This window comes from Rhincodon typus, chromosome 3, assembly GCF_021869965.1.
Source record: "Rhincodon typus isolate 14 chromosome 3, sRhiTyp1.1, whole genome shotgun sequence".
Taxonomy (NCBI): Eukaryota; Metazoa; Chordata; class Chondrichthyes; order Orectolobiformes; family Rhincodontidae; genus Rhincodon; species Rhincodon typus.
Genome location: NC_063334.1, coordinates 74679111 through 74698388, shown reverse-complemented (window position 1 = coordinate 74698388; position 19278 = coordinate 74679111). Strand labels below are relative to the sequence as shown.

At 40.9% G+C, this 19278-nt stretch overlaps 1 protein-coding gene across 4 annotated transcripts in view; it reads left to right on the top strand.

Annotated features, from left to right (window-relative positions):
- fer (fer (fps/fes related) tyrosine kinase) overlaps nucleotides 1-19278 on the top strand; it is a 202491-nt gene that overhangs the window by 83605 nt on the left and 99608 nt on the right. For all 4 annotated transcript variants that reach the window (XM_048594686.1, XM_048594692.1, XM_048594681.1 and 1 more), the window contains one exon: nucleotides 1262-1451. In XM_048594686.1, the coding sequence (XP_048450643.1) occupies nucleotides 1262-1451 (190 nt within the window). The remainder of the gene's footprint in view (nucleotides 1-1261; nucleotides 1452-19278) is intronic.

The window sequence follows — 19278 nt, the reverse complement described above, 5'->3', positions numbered from 1 at the left end:
GGCTCCTCTGATGCTGCCTGGCCTGCTGTGTTCATCCAGCTCCACACCTTGTTATCTTGGACTCCAGCATCAGCAATTCCTACTATCTCAAGTTAGTCTAAGCCGTTTCTTACATAAGTTCATCATTACCTTCCTGCTGTTCTCCTCTTTTCCCCACTCTTTGGTTAATTGTACCAGAGGATCTGAATTTAAACTACGTATTGCCAATTTGCAATGTATTTATCCATTTACTCATTTTCTTGATAAAGCTTTAAAATGTGGTTTTATTTGTACTAAAACCTATCCAGGTAAAAACATTAAAAATATACTACAAGATAATAATTCTTGCTGAGCCCTGCAACTTGAGCACCAAACACAGGTGAATGAAGCTTGCCATAAATGTAACTTACAGAGTAAAAGAGGTTAACTTTGGTCAAGTTAAGATTCAATAAGAAATGAATGATAAACCAGAGATCACTGGATGTAGATCTGGAGGCTTTGGATCTCACATAAGGCATTTATTTTAAAGTTAAGCCTTTAATTTCTGGAAACTCTGCTGTAGAAATTCTGTGCAGGTTGTCTTTTTGCTTGTAAAGCATGTAGACACAATTGCAAAGCTAGGAAACTGTGGTGGGTTTCCTGTGTGGGAGCGAGAGTTGAAGTTATCTTCATGCTCATATACAGCCAGTGAAATCCCAGACTTGATTTAGAATTTAGTCAACAGAAGACCAGCCTGCCAATTGTACCTGTGCCAGCTCTTTGAAAGGGTTATCTGATAAATCCCATACCCCATTGCCATAGCTCTGCAAAGTTTGATCCTTCGAATGTTTATTCAGTTCAGTGTTGAAATTGTGTTTGAACGCATATTCTCTGCTAGGTAATGTATTGAATCATTACAGCTTGCAACATATAAATGAAAATCTATTCTTGTTGTTTTTCCAATTAACTAAAACCTGTGATCTCTGGTTACTGACACTTCTGTTACAGTTCCACTTTACTTGCATTAATCAGGATGTTCACAATTTTGATCAACTCTATTAGTACTCCGCTTTTCTAAGGAGAACAGTCCCACTTGTTCTTGTCTCAATGTAACAAAGCCCCAAAGTGACTTCATGACATTTTGTTTCAGGCCTCAGTAGTGAAATGTGTTTTTTCTTTTGAGAAGTTATATCTATATTTAAAAGAATTCTTGCAGATTCTTGTTTTCCTTGCTTTTTATGGTATTTGTACATTTAAGGTGGCACAAATACAATGTATCGATTTTAAAATTTCTTTCAAACAGCATTGTGTTACTGCTGAGCCAAAAGCAGGCTTTGGAGGAGCTAAGACAGAATGTGCAACAGATGAAGTGTTCTGAGGCTAAACTCTCTGCACAGAAGGATCTGTTGGATCAAAAGGTTAAAGAGAATGATGGGAAGGAGCCACCACCTGTACTAGCCTATGAAGACGATGCAAGATCTATTACATCAATGGTAGGTCTATGTACAGAATAATTCGTCTCTTCCAATGGCATTCTTTTAAATTTAGTAGTTGAAAGATGAGATAAAATTTTAGCATGATTTGTTTCATGGTAAACTACTCAGACAGTCCTCTTAAGTGCATTCTATTTGACTATTTAGATATCTTCAAGCTATTAGGTTCATTGCATGTTCTTGAGGGCCAGTATATTTGAATAAATTTGCAATAGACGAGAAATAAAGTTACAAGGGGAATGTAAATGTGATGAACTGATCTGTCAGATTATCACTTGAAAAATAAATGTTGCCATGGAGAAGTGACTAGCTGCATTAATGGCTTCTAAAGACCTGTGGAATTGAAGGTATTAAATTCTAACTTCTGAAAAATGCATCCAACGAGTTAGACTTTCTAATTGAAGGTGAATAGTAAAATGAATCCCAGGTGATAAACAGAATGCTAATTAACTACAGGAACACACACTTCATTGGGCATCCCGTGGAATAGCTAACATTTAATCACTAATTCGTAGGCGAGACTGTGGAAAAGGAACAGTATAATTCTGAATGCACTTTATTTCTGTTAAACACCATGGATTATGACTCTCAATTTGTCAACCAAGCTGAGAACTTTTTTTAAAATGGCTTCCGTTTGATACTTCCTTTGTAACTTCCCTCTGCTTTTGTTAAGCTTTGCACCAACATTGCCAAAAAGTAGGTAGAAGGGCATCTTATTCGCAGGCCATTGTCAAAATTACTCTTGAGGTGTTAGCAGGATGGTTTAAGAGAACAATTTGACCATATTCTCTGTACTTGCTCCCCTTTGTGACTTCTTCCTTGTGTATTGAAACCCTTCCTTCGTCAACTGCATCAATCTCATTTCTCTACTTGGCATCAGAATTCACTTTGCAAACTATGATTTTGAACCACAAATGGCTTGCAAAAAACCTTACCAAAATTAGATGAATGTAAAGTGCTTATGCGCTCTGACCACATACTTATTCTTAACCACATGTTTAGTTATATTACAGAATCAACCTTAAAGCAGGAAAAAATTCCAAATTTATTGGAAACATTCAGTAGATCAGACAGCAACTTTGAAAAGAATATATTTGCTCACTTTCAGATGTTGGCTATTCGTTTGAATTTGAGGTCAGACAAAGAAAGTAGACTTTAAAATGAATACAGAACAAAGAGGAGAGGGAAAATAATGCATACAAACTTATGTGCACCTACACATTTAATCTCACACCCTTGAAATGTGATGTCTCGGATCGTGTTTTTGGGATCCTTAAGGGGGAGGGGGAGCAGCCCCAAGTCGTGGTCCACATAGGCACCAACGACAGGTAGGAAAAGGGATGGGGACGTAAGGCAGAAATTCAAGGAGCTCGGGTGGAAGCTTAGAGCTAGAACAAACAGAGTTGTTATCTCTGGTTTGTTACCCGTGCCACGTGCTAGCGAGGCGAGGAATAGGGAGAGAGAGCAGTTGAACACGTGGCTACAGGGATGGTGCAGGAGGGAGGGATTCAGATACCTGGATAATTGGCTCATTCTGGGGTAGGTGGGACCTCTACAAACGGGATGGTCTACACCTGAACCAGAGGGGTACCAATATCCTGGGGGGGAAATTTGCTAATGCTCTTCGGGAGGGTTTAAACTAATTCAACAGGGGGGTGGGAACCTGAATTGTAGCTCCAGTGTACAGGAGGTTGAGAGTAGTGAGGTCATAAATAAGGTTTCAAGGTCGCAGGAGTGTACCGGCAGGCAGGAAGGTGGTTTGAAGTGTGTCTACTTCAATGCCAGGAGCATCCGGAATAAGGTGGGTGAACTTGCAGCATGGGTTGGTACCTGGGACTTCGATGTTGTGGCCATTTCGGAGACATGGATAGAGCAGGGACAGGAATGGTTGTTGCAGGTTCCGGGGTTTAGATGTTTCAGTAAGATCAGGGAAGGTGGTAAAAGAGGGGGAGGTGTGGCATTGTTAGTCAAAGACAGTATTACGGTGGCAGAAAGGACGTTTGATGACAACTCGTCTACTGAGGTATTATGGGCTGAGGTTAGAACCAGGAAAGGAGAGGTCACCCTGTTGGGAGTTTTCTATAGGCCTTCGAAAAGTTCCAGAGATGTAGAGGAAAAGATTGCAAAGATGATTCTGGATAGGAGCGAAAGTAACGGGGTAGTTGTTATGGGGGACTTTAACTTTCCAAATATTGACTGGAAACGCTATAGTTCAGATGGGTCAGTTTTTGTCCAATGTGTGCAGGAGGGTTTCCTGACACAGTATGTAGATAGGCCAACAAGAGGCGAGGCCACATTGGATTTGGTACTGGGTAATGAACCAGGCCAGGTGTTAGATTTGGAGGTAGGAGAGCACTTTGGTGATAGTGACCACAATTCGGTTACGTTTACTTTAGCGATGGAAAGGGATCGGTATATAAAGCAGGGCAAGAGTTATAGCTGGGGGAAAGGCAATTATGAGGTGATGAGGCAAGATTTAGGATGCATAGGATGGAGAAGGAAATTGCAGGGGCTGGGCACAATTGAAATGTGGAGCTTGTTCAAGGAACAGCTACTGCGTGTCCTTGAGAAGTATGTACCTGTCAGGCAGGGAGGAAGTGGTCGAGCGAGGGAACCGTGGTTTACAAGAGAAGTTGAATCTTTTGTCAAGAGGAAGAAGGAGGCTTATGCAGAGATGAGGCGTGAAGGCTCAGTGAGGGCGCTTGAGAGTTACAAGTTAGCCAGGAAGGACCTAAAGAGAGAGCTAAGAAGAGCCAGGAGGGGTCATGAGAAGTCTTTAGCAGGTAGGATCAAGGAAAACCTAAAGCTTTCTATAGGTATGTCAGGAATAAAAGAGTGACTAGAGTAAGATTGGGGCCGGTCAAGGACAGTAGTGGGAAGTTGTGCGTGGAGTCCGAAGAGATAGGAGAGGTGCTAAATGAATATATTTCGTCAGTATTCACACAGGAAAAAGACAATGTTGTCGAGGAGAATACTGAGATACAGTCTATTAGACTAGACGGGATTGAGGTTCATAAGGAGGAGGTGTTAGCAATTCTGGAAGGTGTGAAAATAGATAAGTCCCCTGGGCCGGATGGGATTTATCCTAGGATTCTCTGGGAAGCTAGAGAGGAGATTGCAGAGCCTTTGGCTTTGATCTTTATGTCGTCATTGTCTTCAGGAATAGTGCCAGAAGATTGGAGACTAGCAAATGTTGTCCCCTTGTTCAAGAAGGGGAGTAGAGACAACCCTGGTAATTATAGACCAGTGAGCCTTACTTCGGTTGTGGGTAAAGTGTTGGAAAGGATTATAAGAGATAGGATTTATAATCATCTAGAAAGGAATAATTTGATTAGGGATAGTCAATACGGTTTTGTGAAGGGTCGGTCGTGCCTCACAAACCTTATTGAGTTCTTCGAGAAGGTGACCAAACAGGTGGATAAGGGTAAAGCGGTTGATGTGGTGTATTTGGATTTCAGTAAAGCGTTTGATAAGGTTCCCCATGGTAGGCTATTGCAGAAAATACGGAGGCATGGGATTGAGGGTGATTTAGCGGTTTGGATCAGAAATTGGCTAGCTGTAAGAAGACAGAGGGTGGTGGTTGATGGGAAATGTTCATCCTGGAGTTCAGTTACTAGTGGTGTACCTCAAGGATCTATTTTGGGGCCACTGCTGTTTGTCATTTTTATAAATGACCTGGATGAGGGCGTAGAAGGATGGGTTAGTAAATTTGCGGATGACACCAAAGTCGGTGGAGTTGTGGATAGTGCGGAAGGATGTTGCAGGTTACAGAGGGACATAGATAAGCTGCAGAGCTGGGCTGAGAGGTGGCAAATGGAGTTTAATGCAGAAAAGTGTGAGGTGATTCACTTTGGAAGCAGTAACAGGAATACAGAGTACTGGGCTAATGGTAAGATTCTTGGTAGTGTGGATGAGCAGAAAGATCTCGGTGTCCATGTGCATAGATCACTGAAAGTTGCCACCCAGGTTGATAGCGTTGTTAAGAAGGCGTACAGTATGTTAGGTTTTATTGGTAGAGGGATTGAGTTTCGGAGCCATGAGGTCATGTTGCAGCTGTACAAAACTCTGGTGCGGCCGTACTTGGAGTATTGCGTACAGTTCTGGTCGCTGCATTATAGGAAGGATGTGGAAGCATTGGAAAGGGTGCAGAGGAGATTTACCAGGATGTTGCCTGGTATGGAGGGAAGGTCTTATGAGGAAAGGCTGAGGGTTTTGAGGCTGTTTTCGTTAGAGAGAAAAAGGTTAAGAGGTGACTTGATAGAGACATACAAGATGATCAGAGGATTAGATAGGGTGGACAGTGGGAGCCTTTTTCCTCGGATGATGATGGCTAGCACGAGGGGACATAGCTTTAAATTGAGGGGTCATAGATATAGGACAGATGTCAGAGGTAGGTTCTTTACTCAGAGAGTAGTAAGGGTGTGGAATGCCCTGCCTGCAAAAATAGTAGGCTCGCCCACTTTAAGGGCATTTAAATGGTCATTGGATAAACATATGGATGATAATGGAATAGTTTAGGTTAGATGGGCTTCAGATTGGTTTCACAGGTCGGCGCAACATCGAGGGCCGAAGGGCCTGTACTGCGCTGTAATGTTCTATGTTCTATGTTCTATATCGTGATTTTGCAATAATGGTCAGAAATGATTTGTTTGTGCGCTCAAAATTTATCATTACATAAATTACTATCTTTGTAACCATTCATAGATCTTTATTGTACTCATGGGAGGATAGTCCAAACTAAAGTTGCACAATGACATTGTTCAAAAATTTACAACACGTTTCCTGTATTGTAATCACAGATAGATATTTATTGCTCTCAAGCCTTTAGTCGGACATATCAGGTAAAAAGGTATTCCAAGGTAAGGTTGGCTTTTGCTTTTCTACCTTCTGACCCTTTTATTTTCCCCAAGATGGTGGCGGAATAGGGGTGCTGAGTTCAGGGCTGGACCGATCCTGTCAGATTTCTTTCTCTTCCTCTTTCTTGTTTTTTTTTCTTCTTTTCTCTTCAGCTCTTTGCCTTTTCTTCTTTTCTTTCTTTTAAGTCCGGAGTGTGGCAGGTGAAGGAGGAAGCCTCTGGTGGCAGTGGCAGCAACACCAGGACAAGCTAGACATTGCTCCACCCAGCCCAGGGCCCCTGAGCGAGGCAGGAACAGGTCCCAGGCTGACTCTCCCAGCCTTGACTGTCAGTCTCGGCACAGCATGGCGGTGTCCCGGCATGGAGGTCTCGTCCCCCTGTGGAGGCCATACCTTCAACTTTCAGGTTTTCCAGTGGCACTGCAGGTGGTCTCGTCCAGGAGAGGTGGTCTCGGCCCGACATGGCAGTCTTCTTGAGTGGAGGTTTCCGGCCCAGGATTCCAGCCGTCCATAGTGGTGGTCTCATACCGGTTGCGTCTTCAGGGTATTCTGTCGTTCCTTCCTTTCCCCGAGACCGGAAGTTATCAACCCGTTATCTGAACTGTGATGAGCTTTGTGTTAATTTTACATTTTTCTTATTACATGTGACTTCTGTCATTGTTGCAGGCGCCATGTTGGGGCGACTTATAAATCCTTTTTCAGTGTATTTTACATTTAAGAGTACACGTGACAATAACTTTCTATTCTGTAAGTTTAAATTGTTAGTTCATTGCAAGGAAACCAGCTCGGTGTTTGGTGAGTATCTGGTAAGTTAATAAGGCCTGTTCTGCTCTTAACATAACATAGTATACAAATTATTGTTGAAGATAAAATATATAAAAAGCAACATAAATGAATTATATAACTAAATAATTAATTCAAACTTGTTAAGGATTTCGGGACAGGTGACGTCAAGATTGCAGGATGCGACAGCTCCCGAATACTATTGTGATCTAGGACGAGAACATTGGGAGTAAAGATTTCAAGTTTGAGCAGCTTTAGATCAGAGTCTGAGCTGGACTCTGAACTGCAGACACTACAACTCATCAAAAAAAAGGGTGAAAGTTTTACGGATTCTTTGTCAGGAGGCAGTCACATCACTTGGTATAGAACTTTTGATCTGGTCAGTGGTCAGGGACTTGAGGATACAACAAAAAGTGAATCAGGTTAGGGACCACAGAGGTCAGGAGTCTCAGCTTCTGCAATTGTCTGATAGGGTCGAGGTTCTCTCAGCTTGTTTGGATAAGAATGGTCTTCAGGATGGGTGAGCAAACTGACCATGATCATGATACAAGAAACTATTCAAGTAAGCTGGAACAACAAGGAATGTAGTGGAAGTAGTGAATGGTACATTGATTTAGAAAACAGGATTAATTGTTCTCAATGAGCAAGACTCCAAACAGCTGTGTTGCCTGCCTGATGACAGGGTTCAGGACAACTGCACAAGACTAGAGACGAACTTAGAGTGGGAGGGGGAAGATCCAATTGTCATCGATAAAATGCCAAACATGGAACAAGGAAAGAGAAGTTCTGTATCAGGAGGAGCTAGGCACTAAATTAGATATCAGAACCTCAAAAGTCGTAAAATCCTAATTGTTATCTGGTATAGCAGATGAATACATTATTCAAAGTCTGGTGTGGGAGAAATGGTTTCTGTTTTGTGGGGTACTGGTATTAGTACTAGCGGCTTTAATATTGGGGCAGTCTACACTTCAACCAAGTTGCGACCAGTTTTCTTGGAATCACATAACTAGAAAAGCAGTGTTTTAAACTAAATAGTGAGGGCAAAGGATCAAATGTGTAAACATGTGGTGAATTGAAGAATACAGATCAGGTCAGAGAGAAAAATAGTAATATGGGAAATGAGGGTCAGAGAATGGCAGGAAGGGACAGGGAGGGGAAAAGAGGAATACACCAACAATCAAGATCAAATGCTACAAAGGTAACAAAAAGACATAAGACATATGAGCAGAAATTAGGGCATTCAGCCCATCGAGTCTCCTCCGCCATTCAATCATGGCTGATAAGTTCGTCAACCCCATTCTTCCGCTTTCTCACAGTAACCCTTGATCCCCTTGATCATCAAGAACCTATCTCTCTCAGTCTTAAATGTACTCGATGACCTGGCCTCCACAGCCTTCTTGGCAAAAAGACATCACTAAAAGTTCTGTATCAGAATTTGTGTGACATTAATACCAAAGTACATGAATTGATATTGCATGTTGAAGTAATTAAGGATGATCTGATATCCATTACAGCAATATGGCTGCAGGGTAGCAAGTATTCGATTCTGAATATTGTGTGGAATTTGGCATTCAAGAACAATAGGAACATGTACAAAGGTAGAGGTGTAGCCCTGTTAATCAGTGTTGGCGTTTGTGCAGTGATTGGAGATGACCTTAGTTCAGAGGTCAAGATGTCATATCAATTGAGGTGAGGCTAAGGAATCGTAAGGATAGAAATTGCAAGTCAGAGATATCTTGAAGATGTCTATCAATAACCGCAGTCAATGACCAAGTATACAAGAAGCAATGTTCGGTGCTTGTGACCAAGGATGGCAATAATCATGGGTGATTTTAATCTACACATAAATTGGAAAAATCAGATAGCAATGATAATCTGGATGAGAAGTTCATGGAATGCTTATTGCGTAGTTTCCTCGACCACATATTCTGCAACTGTCCAGGGAACAGAGTAAATTAGACTTGGTATTGTGTAATATGACAAAATTACAAAACCTTAGAAGGCACTTCAAGATATTAGTGACCACAATTTGGTTGGTTTTTTTGCATCCAGTTTAAAAGTGAGTAGATTGGGTCTGGATGAGTATTTTAAATTTAGAAAGGGCAACTGTGTGCTTGAAAGCCATCTACCATATTTTTACCCATACACTGAACCTTACTATATTCACTTGCAGATTTACTCCGTCCTCATGAGACACCATCCTCACCTATATTTTTATTGTCAGCAAAGTTGGATGCTTTTCACTCTGCCCATTCCTCCAAGTCAATAATATAGATTATGAATAATTCAGGCCTTGGCACTGATCCTTGGTACTCCAGTAATAATGGCATTCCGACTGAAAAAGACCCATTAATCCTAACTTTGTGACTTCCTTGTGTAAACCAATCCTCAATCTGTGCTAATATATTATCCCCAATGCTGTGAGTTCCTATCTTGTGCAATAACCATTTAAGTAGCATCTCATGGTCTTCTGGAAATCCAGTACACCACATCTACTGGTTCCTCTCTATTATGTCTGCTTTTTTTAATTCTCAAAGAACTCTAGCAAATTTATCAAACGTGATTTCCCTTCCACAAAACCATGTTGACTCTGATTGTGTAGAAAATGGTTGAAGGGGCTCTCAGCTGCCAGTTTTTAATCCTCTGTTGCCACTTTTTAATTTTGGCTGCTGCTGCCTTCTCATGCAGGTGTGCTGCTCATTTGCTAGGCCTCTCTGACTGTTTGTTTGTTTTTTTTTAATCTTTCATCACCTCTGCTTCTTGCACAGATTGGCTCTCCACATGCCAGGCCTCTTCCCATGTCTCCAGTTTATATCTCCCGCCACCACTCTTCTCACGCAGGTCAGCTGTTCTCTTTAAGAAACTGCAATCCCTAGTCTTCCGTGAACTATGGCAGAAACTGCTGAACTTGCTCTCTCATGCTGTTTCAGAAACTGCTATCCCCTATCCCCGCTGTTTGTGAAGGTAGCAAAGTTGGTTATGACGAAGACGCATGGAGTTTGCAGCAGCTTACAGATGGGTTGTGTGAATGACGAAAATCTGTTTGGAGTATCATGTGAACTTCACATTTCTCCACTTCAGCAGAAAGAATGAACAATCAGAGTATTACTCAAAATCTGAGTGGCAGAGGGATTTAGGTGTCCTTGTACATCAGTCACAAAATATTAGCATTTTAGTCCAGAATGTAATCAAGAAGGCTAATGAGATACTGTTCTTTATTACAAGATGAATTGAGCTTAAAGTCAGAATGTTGCACTTTGGTTTTATAGGGCATTGATGAGACCACGTCTCAAATATCATGTGTAGTTTTGGGTCTTTATTTAAGGAAGGATATAAATTTGTTGGAAGCCATTCAGAATCATAGAATCCCTACAGTGCAGAAAGAGGTCATTTGGTCCATCAAGCCCTCACCGACCTCTGAAGAGCACCTCCAGTGTAACCAGTGTAACCATACATTTACCATGGCACATCCATCTGTACATGGGGCAATTTCACATGGTCAATCCACCTGACCATCACCTCTTTAGACTATGGAGGAAACTGAACACCCAGCAAAAACCCAAGCAGAAACGGGGAGAACATGCAACCACCATACAGACCGTCGCCAAGGCTGGAATTGAACCCGGGTCCCTGGCACTGTGATGCTGGTGAAGGTTTACTCGTGGAGATTTACTAGATTGGTTCCTGGAATAAGGGTGTTGTCTTATGATGATAGGTTGGACAGACTAAACTTGTTTCCGATGGAGTTTAGAATTATGAAAAGTGACTGATTGAAGTGTAGAAGATTCCGAGTGGCCTTGACCAGGAGGATGTAGAAACAACATCTCCTTGTCGGGGTGAGCCCTGAACTGGGGGACACTGTTTTCAAATTACAGGTTGCTGTTTCAGGACAGAGTTGAAGAGCATTTTTGTGCAACCTTAGAACTCTGTCTCAGAAGATGGTAAAAGTGGGTTCAGTGAATATTTTTTAAACCGAGGTACATAAACCCTAATTCACTTGCCTACTTAGAATTTATCAGGGAAAGGTAGAAACGTGGCATTTGAAATAAACAAACCAGCCATGATTTTATTGAATGGTAGAATTGGCTTAAGGACTGTATGGCCCACTTCTGCTTCTATTTCCTACGTGATCATAGTTTTATAATGATCTGATTCAAGAATTCCCGGAATAGCAATCTGATGCATCAATTGAAATTTAGAAGTTAAGTTGCAGATAATCAAATAATTATTTTGGGGCTATACTGATGCTTTGGAAATATTTGGGAAATTGCAAAGGCTGACCTTGGACTTTTGTTTTAATCTGAGAAGCTACAACAAAAGTTTGTCTTGTTTTACTTGTGCAAGTTGCTGAGAGACTCTGGTAGCAGCAAACAAATACTATTGCACGGTTTCATTCACTGTAAATGTGTAAAATGCTGGCACACATCAAAGTTTGATAGTTTTGAAGTGTTTAGGTCCTCAGCTAATGTAATCTCTGTATTTCCAGTCCAACTATTAACATAGATTAAAGCTGTCAAAATGTCTACTACTTTTTTGAACAAATTGAGGGATATGTAAGTGTCACTAAATATACCATTTTGTACAGCACTTCTGTCCAAAGCTGTCTAGGCTGAATGACATAAAACTGTATTGAATAAAACTAACTCAACAGAGGGATTAAAATTAATGATTTGCAGTTTTTTGTAAAGTAAATGTATGCTAATTGCAATCACTAATTTAAGTATAAAAATGGCATAAAATACTCTAGTTAGGATATTAACCGAATTTCAACAATATAAATCTTTCACCCTTCTCCATTTATTTTTTTGGTTTACAATTACTGTATCTTGTATTTGATAAGGCTGGTTAATCAGTCTGCTTATGAGCAATGGGAAGATTTCTGCTTTCGACACTGAGCTCCAATCACAAATTGTTACACGAAAATATATCAGAAAATGTAAAAGGGTATTGGACTTGAGATTAGAGGGAAAAGGAAAACAAACTTAAATAGGAGGTGAGAGATTACAAGATGCTGGAATGAGACTTCAGTACATGTGAATTTGACCCACTATCGGTAGTAAGCCTGGCAAGACTGGAGTAGGGCATACTGATCTGGGGATAAGGGACAATGAAGAAGGAATAAGATTTGGTCGGAGAACCATGGGCAAGAGTACAGGAGGTTAGCGTAGGAATGTCAAGGAGGGGGACAGAGGATTTGAGAGATTGCAAATGTGAGAGAGTGCACGTGTATGTTTGTGAATAAAGGGTAGTGCATTTTGGATACTAGTGCTCCATGGTATCTAATGCCATAGAACACAGCAGAGGAAATCAAAAGCTGATTGTAGGGTGCCAGAAGACGTGGTCTAAATTTGCAGACTACGTTAAATGGGTAGTAGAATGACTGATGTCAAAAAAAGTTGCAATGAGATATCAATGAGCTGATGAAATGGACAGTTGGTTCTCCACAGTGGTAAACTTGTGGTAGTTCAAAAATATGTTGTACTTGTAGGAGAAATGTTCAGGTCGTGTTCAAGAGTGAATCATTTGCCTGAAAAATACGTAGGCACAATATAGAAGAGGACATTGATGTATGGGCAGGTGGTCTGGTCGGAGGAGTACCAGCCTAAATTCAGGATGGGCTGGAGGTTGATTGTGTGTGTGTGTGTGTGTGCAATTAGGCAAAGTCAGACATTCTTTTCAGCTAGGTAGGTTCAGACTGATTGACTAATATTTCCACAAAACACTTGGGGAGAGGGAGATTCTAGTGACCCGACTCTGGTTAATTTACCAGGTTCTGCAAAGACAATGGTTAATATTTTGCTGAATAGAGGAATCACATTGCAAGTCAGATTTGTGTTTTTTTGTGTTGATAGTTATATTTTTGCTGATATTAACAACTTGCTGAAGAACAATTTGTCACCTTAAGCTTCAAAATACAGTATTGTGTTTCCATTACCTTTCAAGAAACGATATTGCCACAAGCCGACTCCTTTCTGCTCAACACACAATCATCTATAACTAACAAATTAGGATTAGAGTGTTTAAACAAAAAAGATTGAGTACAGTTAACATCATTAGCTGCCTGTAATAAACACGTGCATCAAATATTTAGCATACATAAAAGCTTGTTGAAGTATAATCCTATAGGTCAAATACCAAATGCTCATGAAGAGTAAGTACCAATGTTATTGAAGAATACTTGAATGTTTATACAAACTGAATATTATTTGGATTTATGAGCTCATCAGGCATGACATAGTCATGGAGATCAGACACATGTTTAATCGCAAACTTACATCTGGACTTAACAGTCTCTTAAAAATTAATGGTTAAGACAGTCCTGTAAGTTTTGTTTCTCTGACAATTTTAAAAATGTTTGATTTGAAAAATGGCAGATTTGAAAAAAAGCTCAGTACTCTAGGTCAAGGATGAAACTGATTGTGAGCTTTCATTGCTTTGCTTATGTAATACATTGATGAGGAAATTAAGTTGGGAACAAGAGCTTGGAATATACCTCTGGTTCAGTTCCAAGGTCCATTGACTCAGTGTTCATCAAAAATAAAATTAGGAAATGGTGGATATTGAGCTTGTAAACACTACTTTAAAATTTAACCTTTTTTTTAATCAGCCTGTTTAGAGATGTTATTGCACACCTCTGAAGCAGGTGGGGCTTGAACCTGGGCCTCCCATTCCAGGGCTATGGACTCTACCTCTGCACCACAAGAGGACCCTATGTCCGCTTATTATTCGTTCAGTGTTATAATTAGATTTATCCATGTTCTGAGAAAAATGAAAGTTCATTATCTTCTGACCTAACCATGTAATTTAATGGGGGGAAAGGTGAGAAGAATAAGAGTATTCTGTCTATTTTGTTTTAGTCAAAACAGCCAATGAGTGTATTATGGAAGCATTATGCTTTTGTATTGTTATGCAAAGACCGGTTGCCTCAATGGAACAGAAGTGAATCTGGCGATAGCTATTCTTCCATGTTCACTTTCCATGAACTGACATTGTGAAGCAAATCCTTTAACACCTCATTAAACCAAATGTTTGCCTTGAAAGAGATTGAAGAAAGATGTGTGTGTGATGTATATGATTATCACTTCCAGATCTCAATTGTTTCACCTCTAGATCATATTATTGCACAGGTATAATGTAAGACAATTCCAATGAAAGTACATGTTCAGGTAGTTAATGGGAATGTGTAATGCTACCTATCTTTGTATCATCTATAAATTTAGCTACCAATACTTTGCTTGCCCCATCTAAGTCATTGATATAAAAAACTGAGACCTTGGTACAGACCCTTGATTAAATACATATGAAAAGAAATGATTCGATGTAAAAATGCGGTGAAAAGTGTGTACCTTCGCCGTACATACATGGCGCCATTCACGTTCACTTAGAATAAGATAAGAAAAAAAGATAACTGAAGAGAGTCCAACTTTCCTTTCCATTGCTGCAGTCCTGCTTCAGGCTTTCCAGCCCTCGCCATGCATTCGCCAGAGTCCTGCGCTGCCGCCTCAGTGGCCCGCTCTCGCCATTGCCGCCTCAGTGGCTCACTCTCGATCCACCATCGCTGCAGAACACAATCCTTGTGTTCACTCCTGCCATGTGCTTCCAGTTGTAACCCAGCTCCTTCCTGACTCCTTAGGTAGGTAGTTAAAAGGGGGTGGGGGGAATAGAATTCTGCAGAAGGAGCGAGAAGAAGGGAGCAAACAAGGAAGCACAGAGAAAGAAAGAAAGAACTGGTGATCAGAGTGGATCTCCAAATGGAGCGACTTACCCTGCCGCCATCTTGCTGGATTGAGGGGCCCACCCGCCACAACTTGTCAATAAGAAAAAGACCCATTTGAGCATAGCCTCTGCTCTGTGCCAACCAGCTTATAGTCGTACAGCATGGAAACAGACCCTTCAGTCCAACCAGTCCATGCCGAACACTATCCCAAACTAAACTAGTCCCACCTGCCTGTTGCTGGCTCATATCCCTCCAAACATTTCCTATCTTCTACCTTCCAGGATTCTCTGGAATAGCTGGCAGGAAATCAAACGCTGCTGTTCCCGGAGTCAACAAAAAAGTTAAAGATTTTATCAAAGTAAACAAATTCCCCAATTCATCTGTCTTCTTGACCAGGTTGACGGAAAGCATTAACTATGTTTCTGTACTTAATAAGAAATTTTGATATATTACAAATTCTAATTATAAGTAAACAACTACAGACAATTAAAACACTAACTCCCTTACAAGGTTCTCCCTGCACAGATATAAACAGAAAAAAAATTTTGGTATTAAGTTTAGAGGGAAGAACCAGGAAGGTAGTTCAATTGCCCCTGTCCACAGGGTTCACAGACACAGACACACACACAGAGTCTCCGGCCATGCCTTTCACATCCACAAGCCATTCGGTTACTGAGGAGCTGTCACACTGTTAGCAAGCAGAAGACCTTTGCCATTGACAGCTGGCCACTATTCCACAGACGGATTAGCAACATGTTGCCAGCCACATCTCATGTTTTACACATCCCTGGTATCGGACGTTTGCTGAAAACTTCCCCCACTGGTTGAACAAGCAACGGTGTGAACTGCACGTCTATAAAAAGTGTTGGTAACTTGCTTTTGAAAAGTGCAGCAATCCCTTCCATAATCCTTGATTTATTGAGTAGTTCTTGCATAGATGCTTAAATTTGATGCTTTCTTTAACTTCTTTAGTTAATCCTCCCCTTAGATTTGTTTTTCCTTGTAATATGGCTATACTTAGTTTGACAGTTATAAATATTACCATTCTTCTCCATTTCAACAGGTTGCAAAATCCAATCATATTGTGATTGCTGCTATCCAATGGTGCCTTTACTCTGAGGTCATTCAATAATCCTGTCCAATAACACAACACCAAGTCAATTTTAACCTGCTGTATGGTTGGTTCTAGAACGAGCTGCTGTAAGCAAGCATCTCAAAAGCATTGTATGAATTTCTCATTTGCGCTACTATTGCAAATCTCTTTCTAGATTTTTAGATTTCTATGTTTAGGTTAAAATCTCACGATTATTCCATTTCTCTATCACAAACACCTGACATCTATTGGACTTGGTCCAATTTTGTGGTTACTTTTGGAGGACCTATAAATAACTTCTTTCCCCAATTTTTCTCCTCCTCCACCCAAACTAATTCTTCATCCTGATCTCCTGAATCAAGATCATCTCTTACAATTGACCAGTAAAATCTTTGATGGAATGCTACCTCACCACTATTACTGAGCTTCCTATTCTTCTTGAAGGTCAGATTCCCCTCCATGTTCAGGACCCAAGTATTGTCATCCTTCCAAAGTAGCTATCCGGTTATATTTATTTATTTCAGTTCATTTGTTTTGCTGTGAATGCTTTGCACGTTTAGATGCAGTCTCTTCAGTTTTGCTTGACTTTGTTATCTTTGTAAGATCTAGTTTTGACTGTTGGTGCATTCTTAGGACTTTTTCTCCCTCTCTGTCCCTTCCTGCCATTCTCTAAACTTAATTTCCCATGTTACTATTTTGCTGTCCTACCTCAACTGTGCTGCAAAGTAAAGTTTAATCTTTCGTCTAACCTCGCTTAATTTAAAAGTGGCTATGCTTCCCTTGTTCCAGCAAACCACACAACATCACTCCCAGTTTCAGAAGTGGACATCCTAATGGTACAGCTTGCACGTTACCTAGTACTGGTGCCATTGCCCCTAGAACCGGAACCCCCTCTGCCCAAACCAAGCTTAGAGCCACCCATTGATTTCCCTAATCTTATTCATTATAAGGCAGTTCAGACTCTTATCAGCCCCTTGAGTCTACTCCGCTGTTTAATATGATCATGTTGATCTCCTGTCAGCCTCAATTTCACTTTCCTGCCTGCTCCCCGTAGCCCTTCAACCCATTACTAATTAAAAATCTATCTATCTCTTCAAATTTACTCAATGTTCCAGCATCTACTGTACTCTGGGATAGTGAATTCCACAGATTAATGACACTTTTAGAGAGGTAATTTCTCTTTATCTCTGTTTAAAATCTGCTACCCCTTATTCTAAAACTGTTGCCTCTCATTCTGCATTGCCGCACAGGAGGAAATATTGTCTCCATGTCTACTTTGTCAATTGTAATATCTTAGATACCTCAGTTAGATCTCCTGTAATTCTTCTAAACTCAGGAGAGTATAGCCATAAACTGCTCAGTCCCTCTTAAGAAAATTCCCTCATCTCTAATCAGGCTAGATGAATTTCCCCTCCCTGATTTGCCTCCATGTTTGCTGTTTAGCCTTCAGTTCACTAACTGTGCAAAATAAAAGTTTTGTATGAGCAATTTGAAAGTAAAGTGCAAGACAGCAAGATGTCAAGAACTGAGCAGAGGACAAAACACTGAGCGGAATCCTGCTATCGATGTTGTCATATAAATTGACTTTGAAGCCTCAAGTCTTTAAAATGAGATTTATGTGCCAAGTATAATAGTTTTGTGCTGACATCAGGTTGCGGGATCATCATTTTGAAATGTTGGCAGAATCTGATGCAAACTATAGGCGTGTTTTAAATTCCTGCAAATTTTCCAACAAAGCCAATAACATTTGCTTGATGCCTTGAACCCAGCGATAAGTTCCTAACAAATATGCATTGACAGAATGAAGAATTGAGTCTTACAACTACTGAGTATAGCATGTCATTGCTGGAAAGAAAGGGTGAGCAGGGTCAACTAAACACTCAGTATATGCAAAAATATATTTATGGCCAGAAAAATGGAGTCTCCATACATGCTGGCTCAATTTGTAGATACTTTTAACCAACCTGTTCAGTTATGACACACCTCTGGGGCAGGTGGGACTTGGATCGAGATCTTCCTGGTCCAGAGCCAGAGACACCACCACTGTACTACAAGAACCCTCAAGCCCGAGATTAAACTAGGGAGCTTGAGAACGTCAATCTTAACACTTTCCCAACAATTTCAGCTGATCACCTGGGTCAATTTGCATTTTTGATTCACAGTACTATTACTACTGCTGCAGTTGTGCCAACGGATGGCAGCAACACATTTATGAACTGTATTTGTGAATTGTAACTGCTGGAATTTGTTCAGACTTTGGGTTGAGCCTCAAGGTATTAAGACTATATTGTGGTTTGTCTGATTGCTAGTGCATTCATGGGCCAGTCTATGAAGCCTTGATTTAAAAAATGAGTATTTTCATTCAAGCGGTTGTTCTTGTTTGGAAGACCCACTGCAGCAATCTACAGGGCATTGCTAACTGTTCCCATTCTGGCTGAAGTCCATATGGAGACCCTGCCTTCTCAATAATGCCTCTTCCCTTAGATCTGATGAATATTAAGTTAAACTCACCACCAATCATATCTTTCTAATAAGAATAATCAAGTCCACTGCACCATTCAGTGAGATCTTTGCTGATTTTTGATGACATTCAATCAAATGCTGCCTTATTGTCAAGGGCAGTCACACTCACTTTACCCTTGGAATTCAACTCTTTAGTCCAAGTTTAACAATGCAAGATATAGGAACAAAAGTAGGCAATTTTAGCCCATTGAGTTTGCTCTGCCATTCAGTGAGAACATGGGCTGATATGCTAAAAACCAAAAGAACTGTGGATGCTGTAATCAGGAACAAAAACAAAGTTGCTGGAAAAGCTCAGCAGGTTTGGGAGCATCTGTGAAGGAAAAATCAGAATTAATGTTTTGGGCCTGGTGACCCTTCCTCAGAACTGATAGTGGCTGGGAAAACATCAGTTTATATGCAGAAAATAGGGAGGTGGGTGGGGTTGGGAGTAAACGATAGGATAGAGCCCAAAGAGAGAGAGAGATACTTGGACAGACAAAGGAGTTGCTAACGATCAGGCTGGGAGAGTGAATAGTTGTTCATGGGGACTGTTCATCACTAACAACAGGGGGCGTGTAATGGCAGGCTATGTGGTAACAAGGCCTGGTGTGTGGGGTTGGGGGCTGGGACATGGGAGAGTTTAGGCCATAAAATTATTGAACTCTATATTGAGTCAGGAGGGCTGTAGGGTCCCCAAGCGGAAAATGAGGTGGTGTTCCTCCAGCTTGCGCTGGGCTTTGCTGGAACACTGCAGCAACCCAGAAACAGAGATAACAAGGTGTGGAGCTGGATGAACACAGCAGGTTAAGCAGCGTCAAAGGAGCAGGAAGGCTGACATTTTGGGCCTAGACCCTTCTCCAGAAATTGCATTGCTGAAG